Source organism: Rhinopithecus bieti, unplaced genomic scaffold, assembly GCF_001698545.2.
Source record: "Rhinopithecus bieti isolate Rb0 unplaced genomic scaffold, ASM169854v2 scaffold_36410, whole genome shotgun sequence".
Taxonomy (NCBI): domain Eukaryota; kingdom Metazoa; phylum Chordata; class Mammalia; order Primates; family Cercopithecidae; genus Rhinopithecus; species Rhinopithecus bieti.
Window position 1 is genome coordinate 982629 of NW_016816076.1, and position 19631 is coordinate 1002259.

Genomic DNA, 19631 nt, shown 5'->3' on the forward strand with positions numbered 1-19631 from the left:
CACCGTGCCCGGCCCATTTTCACCCTTTTTAATTAAAATCCATATTCACTGCAAGAAGTTTGGAGAATGCAGTGATATAACCATAATCTCCAAACTCAGAGACAATAACATAAAACATTTCCTTGTGATAGTTTGTTTTTGTTTTGTTTTGTTTTGTTTTGTTTTGGTTTTGAGACGGAGTCTCGCTCTGTTGCCCAGGCTGGAGGGCAGTGGCATGATTTCAGCTCACTGCAACCTCCGCCTCCCAAGTTCAAGAAATTCTCCTGCCTCAGCCTCCTGAGTAGCTGGGATTACAGGCATGTACCACCACGCCCAGCTAATTTTGTGTTTTTAGTGAAGACAGGGTTCCACCTAGTTAGCCAGGCTGGTCTCAAACTCCTGACCTCAGGTGATCTGCCCACCTCAGCTTCCCAAAGTGCTGGGATTACAGACATGAGCCACCATGACCAGCCCCTTGTGATACAGTTTTAAAAGTGTGTATTGCTGTGCAAAGTACTATATGTATATTTTTTAAACTTTTGATACATACTGAGAAATTTTTCTCTAGAAAACTTGTATCAATTAAAAGCTCAACAATATTTGAGCACACCCATTTTTCCAAACCATAAGCATTGTTGTTTTCAAACCTTTATCAATTTAGGAGGTGACAGATCGCTGTTTATATAGAAATATGTATGTATATGTGTATATATGTGTGTGTGTGTATATATATTTAAACAATTTATGTTTTTACCATTATTTTTCTTTTAACTTGCTTGTACATGGTTTTTTAGGCAAGTTTGTATTTCACCATTTGCTTTTTGCTATGAATTTGAATCTTTATTAAACTTACTGATAGTTTTAATAGTTGGCAACACAACAAGCAAAGAAAATTGACAGTTAATTTTTTCTTATTTACATTTTTTGTTTTTAAAGGTGAACTTGTTTACATTTATTACAATATCTACTCTCTTGATATTTTTCTTTTTTTGTATTGATTTGCAAGAATGCCATTTTATAAGTCAAAAATGGTTGAGTCAGAGAAATTAGCTCCCGTCTATATGGTGCAAGTAATTTTTTTCTCCCTTTCTTTGTTTTTTAATTTCATGTGCTGTTTTGTCTGTTCAGAAATGTGAGTTTTTATCTAATTTAATGCAGTCTCTCCTGTTGTAGCTTCTGAGTTTCCTGTCCTACTTAGTGCTAGAATTCCTAAAGCTAATACTGTTCCCCTGACATTGTCTTGGCCATCAGCAAGCCTTTAACTAAATGAAGTCAGGCACTGGGTATATGGATTTTGACCCCGGAGCCATGGTGATACATATAGTACCACCCATTGTCAAGAGAGCAGAATTCCAATGCCATAGCCCATTAATAAAAATCCAAGTTTCATTGGACTTTATATATAACATGTATGCATTCAACTTGTTTCTCTCCAGTGATGCCCATGCACATTTGATAACTACTTTTTTGCTCTCACCATCAGATATTCCCATTGTCACTAGAACACTTAACCCTTGTTTGCCTAAGCAGCTTATGATATTGTGTGGTTGGGAGATAGCATGTGGAGCTTGTGGATTACCTACAGTAGCTTCACTTGGGGAGGGGCCTCTTGTGATACCTCCAAGCCCCTCTTTTTTTTTTTTTTTTTTTTTTTGAGACGAGTCTCACTCTTTCGCCCGGGCTGGAATGCAGTGGTGCAATCTCAGCTCACTGGCTCATTTCGCCCGGGCTGGAGTGCAGTGGTGCAATCTCAGCTCACTGCAACCTTCGCCTCCCAGGTTCAAGCAATTCTCTGCCTCAGCCTCCCGAGTAGCAGTGATTATAGGCACCCGCCATCACATCCAGCTAATTTTTTGTGTTTTTAGTAGAGATGGGGTTTCACCATGTTAACCAGGCTGGTCTCAATCTCCTGACCTCGTGGTCCGCCCACCTCAGCCTCCCAAAGTGCTGGGATTACAGGCGTGAGTCACCGCGCCCGGCCCTCCAAGCCCATTATTTAAGTTGGAATCCCCTCCTTTTTATATTGCTTTGCATGATGTGATGTATTAAAACACAATTTTTCAAATTTTCTCCTAGTATTTTATGTGTATTTAAATCTTTGTGCTGTGTTTAAATCTTAATTCATCTCCAATTGATGTTAGTATAAGAAAGAGAAGCCCTTCTTTTTTAAATGATTCACTGATGTATCTCAGTCCCATTTATGGAATAACTGATATTGGCCAGGTGCTGTGGCTCATGTCTGTAATCCCAGCACTTTGGGAGACGGAGGCAGGTAGATCACCTGAGGTCAGGAGTTCGAGACCAGCCTGGTCAACATGACAAAACCCCGTCTCTACTAAAAATACAAAAATTATTAGCCGGGTGTGATGGTGTATCCCTGAAGTCCCAGCTACTTGGGGAGCTGAGAGGCACAAGAATCATTTGAACCCAGGAGGTGGAGGTTGCAGTGAGCCAGTATCACACCACTGCACTCCAGCCTAGGCAACAGAGCAAAACTCCATCTCAGAAATAAATAACTGATATTTTCCCCACAGTTTGAACTGTCACCAGTATGTTCTTAATTAAACCTATTTCTCGGCTCTTTTTTTTCTATCCCTGCTTCATGACCATACTAATTCCTGTCACTTTCTAATATATTTTATCTAGAGGAGGAACATTCTTACTTCTTTTCACAGTGTTAGCTACTGTCATATCCTCACTCTCTAAATTATTTTTTCAGATTTTAACAAAATCTTGTGATTTTGTTATTATTGATATAACATTGAATTCATGATATATAAGGGGAAATTTCCATCCTGTCAGTGTTTAATCTTGTCATTTGGGAAAGTGTTAAATCTCATTTAGTCATCTCTTTTGTTCCTTCAGTAAGATTTTGTTTTTGTTTTTTGTTTTTTCATTTTATGGGGTTTTTTTATTTTGGTTTTTTTTGTTTGTTTGTTTTGAGACAGAGTCTTGCTTTGTCGCCCAGGCGGGAATGCAGTGGCGTGATCTCAGCTCACTGCAACCTCCACCTCCCAGGTTCAAGCAATTCTGGTGCCTCAGCCTCCCAAGTAGCTAGGATTACAGGTGTCCACCACAACGCCCGGCTAATTTTTGTATTTTCAGTAGAGACAGGGTGTCACCATGTTGGCCAGGCTGGTCTTGAACTCCTGACCTAAGGTGATCCACCTGCCACAGCCTCCCAAAGTGCTGGGATTACAGGCATGAGTCACCATACCTGGCCATGTAGTTTTCTTAATATCAAACAACGTATTTTTTAATCAATGCCATGTGTTTTGTTACTAAGATGAACAGGTTTCTCTTTTTTTAATTCTATTTCTATGGTGATTATTACTAAAAGAGTTTTTTGTGTTTACTACCCTTATTGAATTGCTTTATTACAACTACTGTTCTCAGTTGATTTCTATTACTAACCACTATTTTAAATTAAATATTTTCATTTTGTCGTTGAATATGATGTATTCAGTAAAAGATAATGTTTTTCATGTTGAAGTTTATTCACTTTTATCAAGAATGATCTTTGAAGGTTATCCTATGCTTTTGCAGGATGTATTGAAACTATTGTTGTTGTCTTGACCTGTTGATCTAATATGTTGATTTTCTAATGACCTCTATTTGTTCATTGTTTATTATTCGTTATGCTCCTGAATTGTTTGTTCATGCTTTGTAAATAAACTTTGATTTCCTATCTTACTATGCCTCCTTGCACAGAACTTGGCAGATGATCAGTCCTTATTACAGTGTCTTAAGTGATAATAATTTAGCCAAAGTTACCATGTCTTCTCTACTAAGGACCATAAATAAGAGGGTTGCATACACTTCAGGAGCGTCTTTTTAGCCTTTTGGTTAGTGATCAAAGTGGACTTGGGCATGACTTATCCCAGATCCCTCTGTGTCCTTTTCCTCCTCTGATGTCTCACAATATTAAGAAGTGGTGTTATAGTAGAAAATGCCACCTTTAGATGAAAACATGATCCAAATCTATACTTTTTATATCTACAATTACAGGTTGAAACTATTTCAACCAGTCTTCCTAGTTCATAATTGTTCAGTCCTTTCAGTAGTCTTTTCTATAGCTCTTGGGGATCTGTATGTCCCTGTGTAAGGCTCTCCTTGAATCTTGCAAAGTAGCAAGAGTTTTCATAAGGACCTTGACAAGGTGACAGAAACTGTCTTTACCCTGATGACAAGATATCAGATTCTGTTCCTTATCTTGGGTTCTGCCCTACATGTCTTTCAGACTTTATTAAATCTGTGTGTTGGCCGGGCACGGTGGCTCATGCCTGTAATCCCAGCACTTTGGGAGGCCGAGGTGGGTGGATCACCTGAGGTCAGGAGTTTGAGACCAGCCTGACCAATATAGTGAAACGCTGTCTCTACTACAAATGCAAAAATTAGGCATGGTGACGGGCACCTGTAATCCCAGCTCCTCGGGAGGCTGAGGCAGGAGAATCGCTTGAACCCAGGAGGTGGAGGTTGCAGTGAGCCAAGATCTCAGCCACTGCACTCCAGCGTGGGCGACAAAGGGAGACTCCGTCTCAAAAAAAAAAAAATCTGTCTGCCACCTGAGGCCTTGTCAAAACAAAGACAAAATAAAAGACCCAGTTGTTAGAGCCCTTCCACATCCGCCTTAGATAAACAAAGCATCTTCTGAGTGCCTTTAGAATAGGAAAGGGGTAGCAGGGCAAACAGCTCTAGGCTAAGGACATTGTCTCCCTGAGAAGTCCTGTATGTGAATTCCAAGATGACAAAACTTAATTGTTTTTCGAAACCCCATTCTTCTTTTATGTACTCCTACCGCATAATCCTTTTCTCAGAAGTTAGTATTCTTATACTTAGTGTTCATTATACTATTAGATACATATTTATATCTTGGCCAGGTGCCGTATGATTCCCTATTTTTGTTATTATTGTTATTCCCTGCACTTTGGGAGGCCAAGGCGGTTGGATCACCTGAGGTCAGGAGGTTGAGACCGGCCTGGCCAACATGGTGAAACCCTGTCTCTACTGCACATATAAAAATTAGCCAGGCATGGTGGCTCATGCCTGTAATCCCAGCTACTCCGGAGGCTGAGACAGGAGAATCACCTGAACTTGGGAGGCAGAGGTTGCAGTGAGCTGAGACTGCACCACCGCACTCCATCCTGGGTGACAAAGTGAGACTTCGTCTCAAAAAAAAAAAAAAATACATATTGATATCTAGATATCTATATATCAAGTTAATAATAGATATTAATAGATATATTTATATCTAGTATATCTGTATTTATATCTACCTTTATGTATATTTATAGCAATTTCATTTAAATTTTCTATTTTTTCATGTTTTAAATGTTATATTTTTAAAAGAAGATATAAAAACAGGCATTCCAAAATGGAATTTCTATGCCTTAAAAAGCTTTAACTATTTTCCTTTTAGCTTGTCAATTTTAAACATCTGAATGTTTTGCTATAATTTATGTTATCACTTTCAATTGAAACTATTGTATTTCTAAAGATTTTCTATTATAAAATTTCGTCTAAAGTTCATATTGTACATACTGAATGAGTTACTTGATTAACATTTGAGCACCAAAATTGAGCTCAAAGAGAAAAATTATTATTGGCTCACCTTTTATGTGGCAATTCTGTTTTGGATTCTTAAAGTTGCATTAAAATGTGTCTATTTGCTCTCAGTGGGTTAATAACAGCATAAAGGTCAACATTTTTCCCTGTAGAACGGAAGTAAATATAGAGTCCGTCCTTTCTAGATCCTGAAGAGTTTAGTTACTAAACGAAAGGGTTTTGAAATTATCAAAAGGATACCTTCAAATTGTTTTATTCAAAAGAAAGTCAAAAGTGTTAATGTTCAATATAATGACCTATCAAAAGAGACTTTTAGTTGCACAATAATGTAAATGCTTCTAAAATTGACACTAAAAACAGAATTTGCCAAAATATGAAAGTTGCATTTTTCAGATCAACTTGCTTTTCTTGCTTGTGTACTAATTAGATACATACTGCCATGAAAGAAAGTTCACCTTTATTTGATGATGGGCAGCCTTGGGGAGAAGAAACTGAAGATGGAATTATGCATAATAAGGTACCATGTATTATCATAAACTGTAATGATGAATGGCCTTGATATTATTGTGTCACTATTAGATTTAATACAGATGCCCCTCAACTTATGATAGAGTAATAAACCGACTATGAGGTGAAAATATCATGTCAAAAATGCATTTAATACACCTACCCTGCCAAACGTCATAGCTTAGCCTAGCCTACCTTAAACATTCTCAGAACAATTAAACTAGCTTACAGTTGGGCAAAATTATCTAACACAAAGCGTATTTTTATAATAAAGTATTGAATAGCTCTTGTAATTTATTGAATACTATACTAACAGTGAAAAACAAAAAGGTTGTATGGATACTTGAAGGATGGTTTCTACTCCATTGCTTTCGAACCATCAGAAAGCTGAAAAATCTGAAGTCAAACCATCGTTAAGTCAGGGATTGTCTGTATATTCGTTTGTAGAGTTGTCTTTTTGCTTCCTGAAAACATTCTAAATTTGATTTTTTTTTTTTTTTTTTNCCTCCCGAGTAGCTGAGACTACAGGCGCCTGCCACCTCGCCCGACTAGCTTTTTGTATTTTTTAGTAGAGAGGGGGTTTCACCGGGTTAGCCAGGATGGTCTCGATCTCCTGACCTCGTGATCCGCCCGTCTTGGCCTCCCAAAGTGCTGGGATTACAGGCTTGAGCCACCGCGCCCGGCCATTGATTTTTTTAAATATTAATGAATCTGTTTGAATCACATTACAATTTCTTAAAATTAACTAGGCACAAAAATTTGAAAATGTTAACTAAGTGAAAAATGGAAGGGGAGTGAATTAAATCATAACATGTTACATGTTATAGACGTAATGTTTCTTTTCCTCCTTTCTGTTGTAGACTGAAGATATCAATATTGGCAACATTATTTTAATGTAATTCTTTGTCAATACAAAACATAATAGGTTGAGTCTTAAGATATTGCACATGGGTAGGTTGTTTATTTTGTTTTGACCTTTTTCATTAGTCATATTGTCACTTAGCTCAGAGTCACCACTTCCAAAAGTGGTTGAGATAAAAGAAACATTAAGATTATACATTAATATTTCCTAGCATACATAAAAAACCAGTCATCACACAGGCCACTTAGAAGAAAAACTATTCTCTGTTCTAATTCTAACCTTCATTCTTTGAAACTTTTGTCACAAAAGAAAAGTGGGAATAATTTCAGTCCCATCTTTTATGACTGCCTGGGATATAGTTCAAAGATACATCAACCGACTAGTGTTGGCATCATTGCCTTTTTCTTTTTAACAAAAAATAAACACACACCTTTACTACTTCAACAATGATCCCAGCTAGACTTTGATCCTACCCTTGAGAAAATTATCCTCCCACATTGCAATATGTGTCATTGGGCTGCCTCTAATTGCACCTCAGTTTTCACCCAAGTACATTACAACATCTATTAAATATTAAATGTCTTGCCAGACACAGTGGCTCACACCTGTAATTCTAGCACTTTGGGAGGCCGAGGTGGGCAGATTGCTTGAGCTCCGGAGTTCAAGACCAGCCTAGGCAACATGGCGAAAACCCATCTCTACAAAAACTACAAAAATTAACTGGGTATGGTGGTACATACCTGTGGTCCCAGCTACTCGGGAGGCTGCAGGATCACTTGAGCCCAGGAGGTCAAGGCTACAGTGAGCCAAGATCATGTCACTGTACTCCAGCCTGAGGGACAAAGTGAGACCCTATCTCAAATAAAAAAAAAAAAAAGTGTTAAATGTCTTGACATCAATCCTAAAGGTTAAAAATTATTCTTGCTATCTGAGCTATTATAGCTATTATTTCAAATAACAATATATAAAGAAGCACATGGAAAACTATAAAGTACTGTTGGTAATTAAAGTTGTCAGAGTATCTGTCTTCACAAGATTCTGATACTCAGTTTTGTGAGTCCACAAACTCGATATTTTTAAACCTATAAGATCAAAATTGACCAAGCTTAAGGAAACTGATTCAGTCTTACCAAATTCACAGCAACTGATCTGAAGGAGAATGAAAATGTATTAATTTACCATCAGTGATACACCTTTCCAGTTACATGAATACTCAGACTACCTATTCAGGGTCACTTCAAAGTCACCTTAATAAGCAACAAATTAGCACAAAGGGAATTGGTTTGTCTTGAGGGATATTTACTTCATCTAGGCTATGGAAAATTCTGATCATCCATTCTTGCCTTCTCATAAAATCTACATTCTCAGTGACCAAAACATCTCATGAATGCAAAATATAGTGTTATTTTCTCTTGGATAAATGTTAAGAATTCTAGTATTGTGCTGTTTGGATTGCTACTCATTGTGCAACTCATTTTGTAGACTGAAGTTACAATGTAATTGTAGCCTTCATTAATTACATTTGGGTTTTTACAATTAGACCTTCTCAATTCAATTGGACTTAGATGATCAGCAGTTTGTTTAAATTTTTCATCAGTTGCTTTATTCCTAAAGATGATTAAGTTTGTGCATTTCATGTTGAATTACATGTATTAATAAGCTTCCTTGTTTGTTTGACCTTCTCAAAATTCTGAAGGTATGGCTTACTGTTTTTAAAGATTGCCTTTGTCCAAATTTAAGTGTTATTTTATCCTCATTATTCATATTTAGAAGTAGCAGACTAAATACATCTGTATAGCATAATTATATAGCCTAGGTTTTTGTCTCTTATTTATAGGTTCATCTGACTACTTAGTATTTCTGACTATTTTTTAAATTCGAATTTAAATTTCCACCTAGAAAAGTGAAACAAACCAAATAGAGAATCATGACTTTGTTTTTATAATCTGCTTAACCCCATAGTTGTTTTTGGACTACACCATAAAATGCTATGAGAGTTTTATGAGTGGTGCCGACAGCTTTGATGAGATGAATGCAGAGTTGCAGTCAAAACTGAGTAAGTGATCTCGTTCTTAGGGTGCTTGCCTTTGGTCATTTGACTCAGCTCATTTAGTGGTAATTTATGTACCATATCCAATGTTCATATGAGTTACTTACTTTAAATGGACCTGGATGCGTACTGATTTTTATCTTTGTGGTTTCTTTGGTGGAGAGAAGTTAAGCTAAAAGAATAGTAGTGTTGGAGCCAGACCTGAGACAGAACCTCTTACTGTCTGTGAGGCCTTAATAAAACATTTGACCTATCTGACAAAGTTTAGCAGCAGTAGATGTCAGTGTAATAAAGTACCAAACACGCTACCAGAAGCACAGACGATAATCAGCAAATGTTATTCCTCTTGGAGTATAATATCCCTATGTTGTCCTTGCTTACTATTTGAGAAATTGAAGCACCAATTAGTCAAAAGACCTAAGGTCTCTTTCAAAATTTGTGGCAAAAGTTAACAAGACATTATACTTCCAAATATGTAAGGAAAATCTTTTTTTTTTTTTTTTTTTTTCTCATTTACAACCTAGTGACATACAGTATTTACTAGCTGACTCTAAAACATTCCAGAGGTATTATTTTACATTTTCGTTCTTTCTGTTGAAATAGTCTTGTATATAAAGTGCCAAAATGGAAGGTAAAGTAGATAAATGGAGGTGAAGCTATTCCTCCAAAGACAATGGAATCAATCACCTTGCACAGTATTAGCACAAAAGGTGAAAGCATTCCCTTATAGTCCCCTGGATCTGTATCTTCCTAAAGAGTAAACTGGACAATTTCAGCTTGTTCACATGGGAAAGGGAGCAAAATAAATGGCTTTAAGAGAGGAAAATTTAGAGTGATCCAAACATCTAGTGAGAAATTTGATAGCTCTGTATATAATTAACCAAGCATAAAAACTGCATTCATTCATTCAAATAAATATTTATTGTATACCTGCTATGCGCCAGCCACCATTTAGGCACTGAGGATACAGTAATGAGTAAGATAAAAACCTCTGCCCTTATGAGCTTACGTTTTAGTAGACAGAAAGAGGAAAATAATGAAGTGAGCAACTTTAAGTCAAATGGTGATAAGTGCTTTGGAGAAAAATCAAGCAGGACAAAGAGAGTCGAAGTACAGTGGAGTAATGGAAAGCGTTTGCTATTTTACAAGAATGGGATGTACTTCACTAATAGTGTTTTGGGCAGAGACCAGAAAGAAGTGAGGGAGGGAATAATGCTGAAAACTTGGGGAAGAATGTTCTAGGCAAATTTGAGGTCTTAAAAAGCTTTTGGATTTTGTCTCCAGAGGATTTATTTAATGTGGATGCTTTTAAGCTGGAATCATTAGAAGCAAAAAACAGAGCATTGAATGAACAGATTGCAAGATTGGAACAAGAAAGAGAAAAAGAACCGGTTAGTAAACATGTTTACACACTTACTTGAGAGCTCCTTTAGATTTTTGGGTGTCCTTGGATATTAGCTGTCTTTATCAAAATTTTTTAAAAATAGATTAACAAATTAAGCTTCTTAAAAGTTAAATTTTCACATAGTGAACTCCCAATGAAAACATGTTTGGTATCTGTGGAGCCTTGTTTTCCCTTGTGGTCTATCAGCCTTAGACTAACGGTGCTCTGAATGTGATGAAAGATTCTTACCTGCTTACATAAGACCAAAAGTACTTTTGAATAAAGGCCCTGTACTATATACCTCTAGGGAGCATTAGTCACAAGAAGCCCTGAGTTTTGCAGATAGTGCAAAAGGAATGGTTAATAAATGGGTTTATATAGTATATTGTATCCTGAGTTTTCTAAAAGCTAAATATTAATATCCAGATATCTAACTTTATTTTCTGCATTATTAGTGAAGCACTCAAACTGCTGTTGTAAAATACCAGATTTTAAATGTTTGTGCTCTTTCAACTCTAGCCATTGTTTTTTTTCCTATTTCAAACTGACAGTATAGTCCCCTTTTAGTTATTTTGACTCCCTCTAAAAGTGAAAGGAAAACTCAGATCTACCTTTCTCTAAAATAAATTTAAATAATATTGCTTTACTTTAAAATAAAATATGGAATGATCATTGAAAATAACTGAAGTGATATTCTTTTCTCTTAAAGAATCGTCTAGAGTCGTTGAGAAAACTGAAGGCTTCCTTACAAGGAGATGTTCAAAAGTATCAGGCATACATGAGCAATTTGGAGTCTCATTCAGCCATTCTTGACCAGAAATTAAATGGTCTCAATGAGGAAATTGCTAGAGTAGGTAAGCCGAGCTAATGCTGAAAGACTGAGATGCAAACCCATGTGGGATTTATCACGTGTCAAAACAGCTTTGTTATCCATATCTTTTGTTCTTCTGTGGTACGTGCCTAGAGCAGGCTACCAAGTTTCCAGTGTGTTTCATATTTGTTTCCTAAGGCTGCTGTAACAAATGACCGCAAGTTTGGATGGCTTAAAACCACAGAAATGTATTCTCGCAGAGTTCTAGAGGCTGTTCCAGCAGATCTGCATCCCTCCAATGACTCAGGATCTCTTCCTTGCCTCTTGCAGCTTTTAGTGGCTGGCAGCATTACTGAGCTATGTTCACATCACTCCGATCTCTGCCTCCATCTTCACATTGCCTTCTCCTCTGTGTGTTTGTATTCTACTACCTGTGTGAAATATCTACCTCTGCCTCCATCTTATAAGGACATTTAGGATGAGATTCATGGCCCACCTGGATAATAATACAGGGCTATCTCTTTATCTCAAGATACTTAATCACATCTGCAAAGACCCTTTTCCCAAATAAGGTAATTTCACAGTTGCCAGAGACAGAACTTTGTATATTTAGGTGGCCATTGTTCAGCCTACTACTCCTTACATGTTTTCAGGCATTTGGCTTTTTGAAGCCAAGAAGGGCCTAACCTAAGAAAACATGCTGCCTGAATATAGAAATATATAAAATATTCTATACAAATATATACTCTATTCCACTTTGTAATTAATAAACCATATAAACCAGATTCTTTTGTTTTTTTGAGATGAAGTCTTGTTATTTTGCCCAGGCCGATCTTGAACTCCTGGGTTCAAATAATCCCCCCACTTCAGCCTCCCATGTAGCTGGGACTATAGGTGGGCTTCAGTGTGCTTGGCTCTAATAAGCCAGATTCTTGATCTCTGCCTGCCTCAGTCAGCTATAACTGGCTATCCTCCATCACTACTGCCTAAGCAGCTCAGCAGCTGAAACTGATTTAAAGCTGCAGGTACTACAGTTCTTGGGGAAAAGAGCAACTATAGAAAGCTCTTTCATGTCTTATAAACTTACTTTCGTAAACACAGCAATCTTAATCATAAAATTCTGTAAAACACTGTGGCACATGAAGTTGTTTGATTCTTCTGCAGTGCCTGAAGGAGAGTAAAGAAAGGTATCTACAAGTCACAGAGCCACTGGGCTGTAGTTTTAAAAATAAATTTATTGACAACTGTACTATTCTCCCAGGACTTTGCCTACTTCTGTTGTTTCTTTTGGGATTTTGCACGCTGTGTCTGTCCCATGTGGGAGTTGTATACATGGCCCTTAGAATATTTGATTTAACTCTTAGTCTATGGAGTATTGATTGTCAACTCAAGACTAGTAATTACCAGGGTTATTTGCTGAATCTGTTTTTTTTTCCCCAAATAACTCTGATTTATACATATATATATATATATGATTTGCTCTAAAGCAACTCTTTAAATATATTAACTACTTTACACTTCACCCCAATCATGTCCTTTGTTTATTCTCCATGATGACAAAGAAGCTTGTACTAAATTATTATTATAACAATTTTTATAATGCAATTAGTCCTTTTTTTTTTTTTTTTTTTTTTTTTGAGATGTAGTCTTGCTCTGCCACCCAGGCTGGAGTGCAGTGGCACCATCTCAGCTCACTGTAACCTCTGCCTCCCGGGTTCAAATAATTCTCCTGCCTCAGCCTCCCAAGTAGCTGGGATTACAGGCATGTGCCACCATGCCCGGCTAATTTTTTGTATTTTTAGTAGAGACGGTGTTTCACCATGCTGGCCAGGCTGGTCTCAAACTCCTGAGCTCGTGATCCACCCGCCTCAGCCTCCCAAAGTGCTGGGATTGCAGGCGTGAGCCACAGCACCTGGCCTTTAATCAATACTTTCTAATACTAATACTTTATCTTTCTTGTCAGCATATGATCAAGAGAACTGTCATACATCCTTCTTGTTCTTGTGAAAACTTTTTCTGATAGCTGCAAACTCAGTAGGTGAGAGAGAAACTCTTAATCATTTGCCATTCCAGAGTGATTTAGTTTGAGACATTAATTTTATAACTGTTAATCTAAGATGTTTTTATCTTATGAGTGTTTTAACTTTTTTGATTATGTAAAGCCATTCATGGCTTGAGTGGATGAAACGTATTTAAATTTTATTTTGGTTTTGTTTTGTTTTGTTTAAGAGACAGTGTCACTTTGTCACCCAGGCTGGAGTAGAGTGGCTCAATCTTGGCCCACTGCAACCCCTGCCTCCTGGGTTCAAGCAAGTCTCCTCCCTCAATTTCCCAGGTAGCTGGGACTACAGGCATGCACCACCAGGCCCAGCTAATTTTCATCTTTTTTAGTAGAGACAGGGTTTCGCTATATGTTGACCAAGCTGGTCTCAAACTCCTGACTTCAGGTGATCCGCCCACCTCAGCCTCCCAAAGTGCTGGGGTTACAGGCATGAGCCACCGTGCCCAACCATAAATTTTATAGATATTATATGTTGTGGATTTTTTTGTGCAGATGCGTGTGATCAATGCATAAAGTTTGACTTTAACCATGAATTTGCTTTAAGCTCTGTGCTGCAAATAGGTTGTAACAAACCAATATACCATAATATCAATCCTCTCCACTTTCAGGATGACTCTCTTGACCCCTTGATCATCTTCATCCTTTCATCCCAGCCTGCTATAAAAATGCTATCATATTCTATATAGGTCATAAGTCACAGAAGGTTGGAAAACACTACTGGTAAACAGAGAAAGCAAAAACCTAACCAGTTTGGTATGGTTATCACTGAAAATGTCAGTAAAATATGAATAAACTCTGGTGTGTGTGTGTGTGTGTGTGTGTGTGTATGTTTTTTTTTTTTTTTTTTTTTTTGAGTTGGAGTCTCACTCTGTCACCCAGCCTGGAGTGCAATGGCACGATCTCAGCTCACTGCAACCTCTGTCTCCTGGGTTCAAGCGATTCTCCTGCTTCAGCCTCCCAAGTAGCTGGGACCACAGATATGTGCCACCATACCTGGCTAATTTTGTATTTTTAGTGGAGGCAGGGTTTCACCATGTTGGCCAGACTGGTCTCAAACTCCTGACCTCAGGTGATCCACCTGCCTCGGCCATAATAAGTCTTATCTCATTTTTTCACATAGTATAAATCGTATTATTATACAGGACGACATCAAGACCTAGTAGTTCTTAAACAATGTTACCAAATAACCACATATCCCAAAGGCAGACAGTCTTCACAGTGTACTTTTATCTCATTGAAGTTGAAGCTGTTCCTTCACTATATTTTTCCACTTCAATGTGAAGTAGACTGTTAAGGTTTCATTGGGGTTTAATTATGTGTCCTTTTAAAGAAAAAATGGTTTCGACAATTCTTCTACAATTCACAGTTCTCAGACAGTAACCTTTTTTGTAAATCATATAGTCCAACCATGTTTTGAATAACCAGGTGCTCTTTAGTAGATGAAATCTCTCAATGTGACTACAATAAATAAGCATCTGTATCCTGATTCTTATTTATGGCGCCTCATCATATACATATATCCTGGAACCAAAGTAAGATGATTTTCCTATGTATCTCCTACAATCCACTTAATTGTTTTAAAATCAGAATATTTCTGTCATTTATAATTTCTGTTTGGATGATAATTCTGACCACCACCTTTTTATGACTGCTTAAAGCTAGTTTATTTTATTTTATTTTACTTTATTTTCCCAAGACAGAGTCTCACTCTGTCCCCCAGGCTGGCGTGCAGTGGCGCAATCTCGGCTCACAGCAGCCTCCGCCTCCCAGATTCAAGTGATTCACGTGCCTCAACCACCCGAGTAGCTGGGATTACAGGCATGTGCCACCATGCCCAGCTAATTTAGTAGAGACGGGGTTTCGCCATGTTGGCCAGGCTGGTCTCGAACTCCTGACCTCAGGTGATCCACCTGCCTCGGGGCTTCCCAAAGCGCCAGGATTACAGGCGTGAGCCACCGCACCTGGCCACTGAAGCCAGTTTAATCTACTATTATATACTTTTCAAATTTGCTTTAAAGCAGTGACTTTACTAGAAATAACAAGTGTACTGGCTTTCTTCTGTAAACTGTTGGTAAGCCCAGGAAGGCAATCCACTGCAACTCCAAGCTCTTCACTTATACTTTTCTTTCTCCAGAAAGTTAAAACTACATTCAATGAGCCTTTTGAGAAAAAAATCAAAAGTTTTCCTGCTGAACAAAATTGTGGCCATTGTTTCATGGTCCTCAGAAACCTTAGGGAAAAAAATCACTATATTTTGATGATGGGTTTTCTGTTTGGGAAGAACCAGAATCACTGGGATTAACCAAATATGTGTGACTCAACTGTCATGGCTTAGTTTTTCAGGCAGGTGACCTACACAAGTCACTTCATTTTCTTATTTGCCATGGCACAATCCCCACTTCTGGGAACTGTTTTTTCTGTAACAAGAATTTAGAAAGGGATGTTTAACTTTCTGAAATAGACTGCCTAATGTGGTTTAATCTGGGCTTTTCACCTTGTCCAACTGTTCTGTTTATGTAAGCAGTCAGCTGTTTTGGATATTTCTTTTTTTTTTTTTTGTTTGAGACGGAGTCTCGCTCTGTCACCCAGGCTGGAGTGCAGTGGCCGGATCTCAGCTCACTGCAAGCTCCGCCTCCCAGGTTCACACCATTCTCCTGCCTCAGCCTCCCGAGTAGCTGGGACTACAGGCGCCCGCCACCTCACCCGGCTAGTTTTTTGTATTTTTTAGTAGAGACGGGGTTTCACCGTGTTAGCCAGGATGGTCTCGATCTCCTGACCTTGTGATCCGCCCGTCTCGGCCTCCCAAAGTGCTGGGATTACAGGCTTGAGCCACTGCGCCCGGCCTGTTTTGGATATTTCTTAACCTTCTTCATGTTTTGTTAGTGAAATTAGAGATCCTTTTTCTAGGAAGGTCAATGGAGTGATCCTCGATATTACAAAAGTTTCATTTTGTTCACATTGTGAGTTTCAAGTGTCATATTCTCTTAAATATTGACACCTTGTGGTATCATGGAGCCTCAGTCTAGAATGTCCCTTGGTCCCGTGCGGGGCCATTCAAATGTAGATGCATGCATGAACCCAGAATTCTTAATGACAGTCATTATTTATGAAGCCACATTTTTTTTCATGTAGTACTTTTTGAAAACCATTGCAAGCTAATAGGGAAATAAGTTTCTTAACATAAAACTTTAATTCTACTATCTTCCAAAATGTTATAGACAAATAAAACATTTGTTTATAACAAATCTTTTATGAAAGATCAAAAGAATTATCCCAAAAGAGAATATACATATATGTATATATATGACTTGGAAATTTATATATGTATATGTAAATGAGACTTGGAAATTTATATATATATGAAGTATATATAAAAACGTATATTATATATACACACATATGTATGATTTGGAAATTTAGCTATCTTAGCTCTATTACATGATGGCATCTGTTTCTTTGTAGTAATTGAAGATACATTAAAAATTTATTTTTTTCCAACACAGAACTAGAATGTGAAACAATAAAACAGGAGAACACTCGACTACAGAATATTATTGACAACCAGAAGTACTCAGTTGCAGACATTGAGCGAATAAATCATGAAAGAAATGAATTGCAGCAGACTATTAATAAATTAACCAAGGACCTGGAAGCTGAACAACAGAAGTTGTGGAATGAGGAATTAAAATATGCCAGAGGCAAAGAAGCGGTATGTCATACCATTTCCAGAGTGGCAAGTCATCATAGCTGACCTTTCTAAAGGTCTGTCCCAATTAAGAAGAAGTCAGTGGGTAGAGTAAATTGGCTTAAGAGGTAAAACATTAGCATTGGCATTTTAATGAAACACTCATCCCTTTATGTCAATTCAGTAACATCCCAATTTCTCTCAAATTTAAGGCAACTTATATTTCATAACTCAACCAAAAGTAAGCAAAAGTCTAAAACTATGAAAATAATGTTCTTAGGTCCCACTCCTTTTCCTCTGTAGAAGAGGAAATGAGTCCTTCATTCACCTATTCACTACTTAAACATTAAGATTGAACATCTGCTGTGTGTCACGTATGCTGGGCATAGAGGAAATAAAGATAAAACATTGGCTTTCCCCTCAAAAACTTCCAGCTGAGTTTGCATTTACTGCCATGAAATGAGACCTTTAATAGATGTTTGGTGCACAATGTACCAAATTTAGTGTACATGATGTGGGGAGATGGCTGAGAGGTTTTTAGAAGAGAATTTCTTAAAGAGGGAAAAACAACTGAATTGGGAAGTATAGGGAAGGGTTAGCATGGCACAGGTAGGGGATTTGCCGAAGAATTGTATATGGGAAAGTTCAGAAATAAAACAGTCTGATGATGTAAGTTTTTCATACAGCTGGAGCTTAATAGCAAGTGGGACAGAGCAAGAGATGAGAATCAAGAGATAAGAATAGACCAGAGGATGAGGAGTCTTTTCTTGTTTAGAAGATTGGACTTTATTCAGAAAGCTCTAAGAAGGCCTTAAAATTTTTAAACAGATGTGGTTACATCTTAGAAAGATCTTATTTCTGATAATGTGAAAATCTGTGGCAGCAATCTAATAAGAAATTACTATCATTCTCTAAAAGATAGTAAGGATCTGGGCTGGGTGCAGTGGCACATGCCTGTAATCCCAGCACTTCAGGAGGCCGAGGCAGGTGGATCATCAGAAGTTATGAGTTCGAGACCAGCCTGGCCAACATGGCGAAACGCGTCTTTACTAAAAATACAAAAAGAAACCAGGTGTGGTGGCACGTGCCTGTAATCCCAGCTACTTGGGAGGCTGAGGCAGAGAATCACTTGAACCCAGGAGACGGAAGTTGCAATGAGCCAAGATCGTACTATTGCACTCCATCCTGGGCAAAAATAGCAAAACTCTGTCTCAAAAAAAAAAAAAAAGTTAAAGATAGTAAAAATTCAAAGAAGTAGATTCTGACAACTTAGGAGGTAGAGTGAATGAGACTTGATGAAAGAGGGAGGAAGTGGTTGCCCTGTCTGGCTTGGGTAATTGGGCAGGTGCCACTCACTCAGGGAGAGAAGAGAAGGAAGAAGTTGTGAGACAGGAATGGGGATGGGTGTATTATATCCATATCTAAGTGAAAATAGGTAATAGGCTGTTAAATATTTGGGTCTCGGCCTTGGCATGAGAGAAGCCAATTATTCAACTTAATTTCAATGTTATGGGTAATACATTACCAATTTAGCCAACGTTTAATGTATAAGTAATAAGCCCAAATTTTAATGTATAAGTAATATTGCTTTTGAGATCTAATGCATTTTTGGAAATTGCAAATTGGTTAAGCAAGTTCCAATGTGTCTTCTTACAGTTGCATTCCTTCACTCAAATTGATTTTTATGGATGAGTAATAACAATGAGAAACGAAGTATGCGTTTAATGGAGGAAGCAGATTAAAAACAAGTTGCCTAGACTCTGCAAATTCATGTATTCAATCAAATATTAAGTATCTACTATATGCCAAGCACTATTCTGGGTGCTGAGGATAGAGCTGCTTTCATGGAACTTATATTCAGGAAGTGGAGATGAACAAATATATGTCAGGTAGTGATGATTGCTATGAAGAAAAATAGAACAAAATAAGCATTTAGAAGAATTAGGGGGTTATATTAGGAGAAAGCCTTTCTGATGACCTTATTTGAACAGAGCCCTGAAGGAAGAAGGAAGGAGAGCAGGAAAAGTGAAATATGTTACTAAAATATTTTTATCAACAGAGTTAAAATAACATTTTCAGACATAAATGATTACCTTCTACTTATTTTGGATACATGAAATGTTTTAATTTGTACAGTAACAAAACTAAGGTTGTTTGTTTTACAAGTTTCATAATTTATCTGGCACTTCAAAAAGTAAATTTTAGTTAATACCTAAATATGGACTCTTATTCCAAGCTGTCAGATAAATGGAAGATACTAGTACATTACACACCAATTGATAGTCTTAATTATTCTGTAAATTTAAGTGTTACTAAAACCTTATCTTCTTTGTATATTTTTAAACTGCTACTCTTACTACTAAAGATTACTGAATTACTAAACTACTAAAAATAGGTGTAATATGTTTTGTATAAAATTGCAGAAATGCCAGTTGAGGCCGGGCATGGTGGCTCAAGCCTGTAATCCCAGCACTTTGGGAGGCCGAGACGGGCGAATCACGAGGTCAGGAGATCGAGACCATCCTGGCTAACCCGGTGAAACCCCGTCTCTACTAAAAATACAAAAAAACACTAGCTGGGCGAGGTGGCGGGCGCCTGTAGTCCCAGCTACTCGGGAGGCTGAGGCAGAGAATGGCATAAACCCGGAAGGCGGAGCTTGCGATGAGCTGAGATCCGGCCACTGCACTCCAGCCTAGGCGACGGAGCGAGACTCTGTCTCAAAAAAA

At 37.7% G+C, this 19631-nt stretch overlaps 1 protein-coding gene and 1 pseudogene across 1 annotated transcript in view; one reads left to right on the plus strand and one right to left on the minus strand.

Annotated features, from left to right (window-relative positions):
• NDC80 (NDC80 kinetochore complex component) overlaps window positions 1-19631 on the plus strand; it is a 48101-nt gene that overhangs the window by 8477 nt on the left and 19993 nt on the right. The window contains exons 7-11 of the mRNA XM_017854303.1: window positions 5972-6061; window positions 8876-8969; window positions 10248-10354; window positions 11057-11201; window positions 16724-16929. Coding sequence (XP_017709792.1) covers window positions 5972-6061; window positions 8876-8969; window positions 10248-10354; window positions 11057-11201; window positions 16724-16929 — 642 coding nt within the window. The remainder of the gene's footprint in view (window positions 1-5971; window positions 6062-8875; window positions 8970-10247; window positions 10355-11056; window positions 11202-16723; window positions 16930-19631) is intronic.
• LOC108516696 (KATNB1-like protein 1 pseudogene) lies at window positions 15222-16198 on the minus strand (annotated as a pseudogene).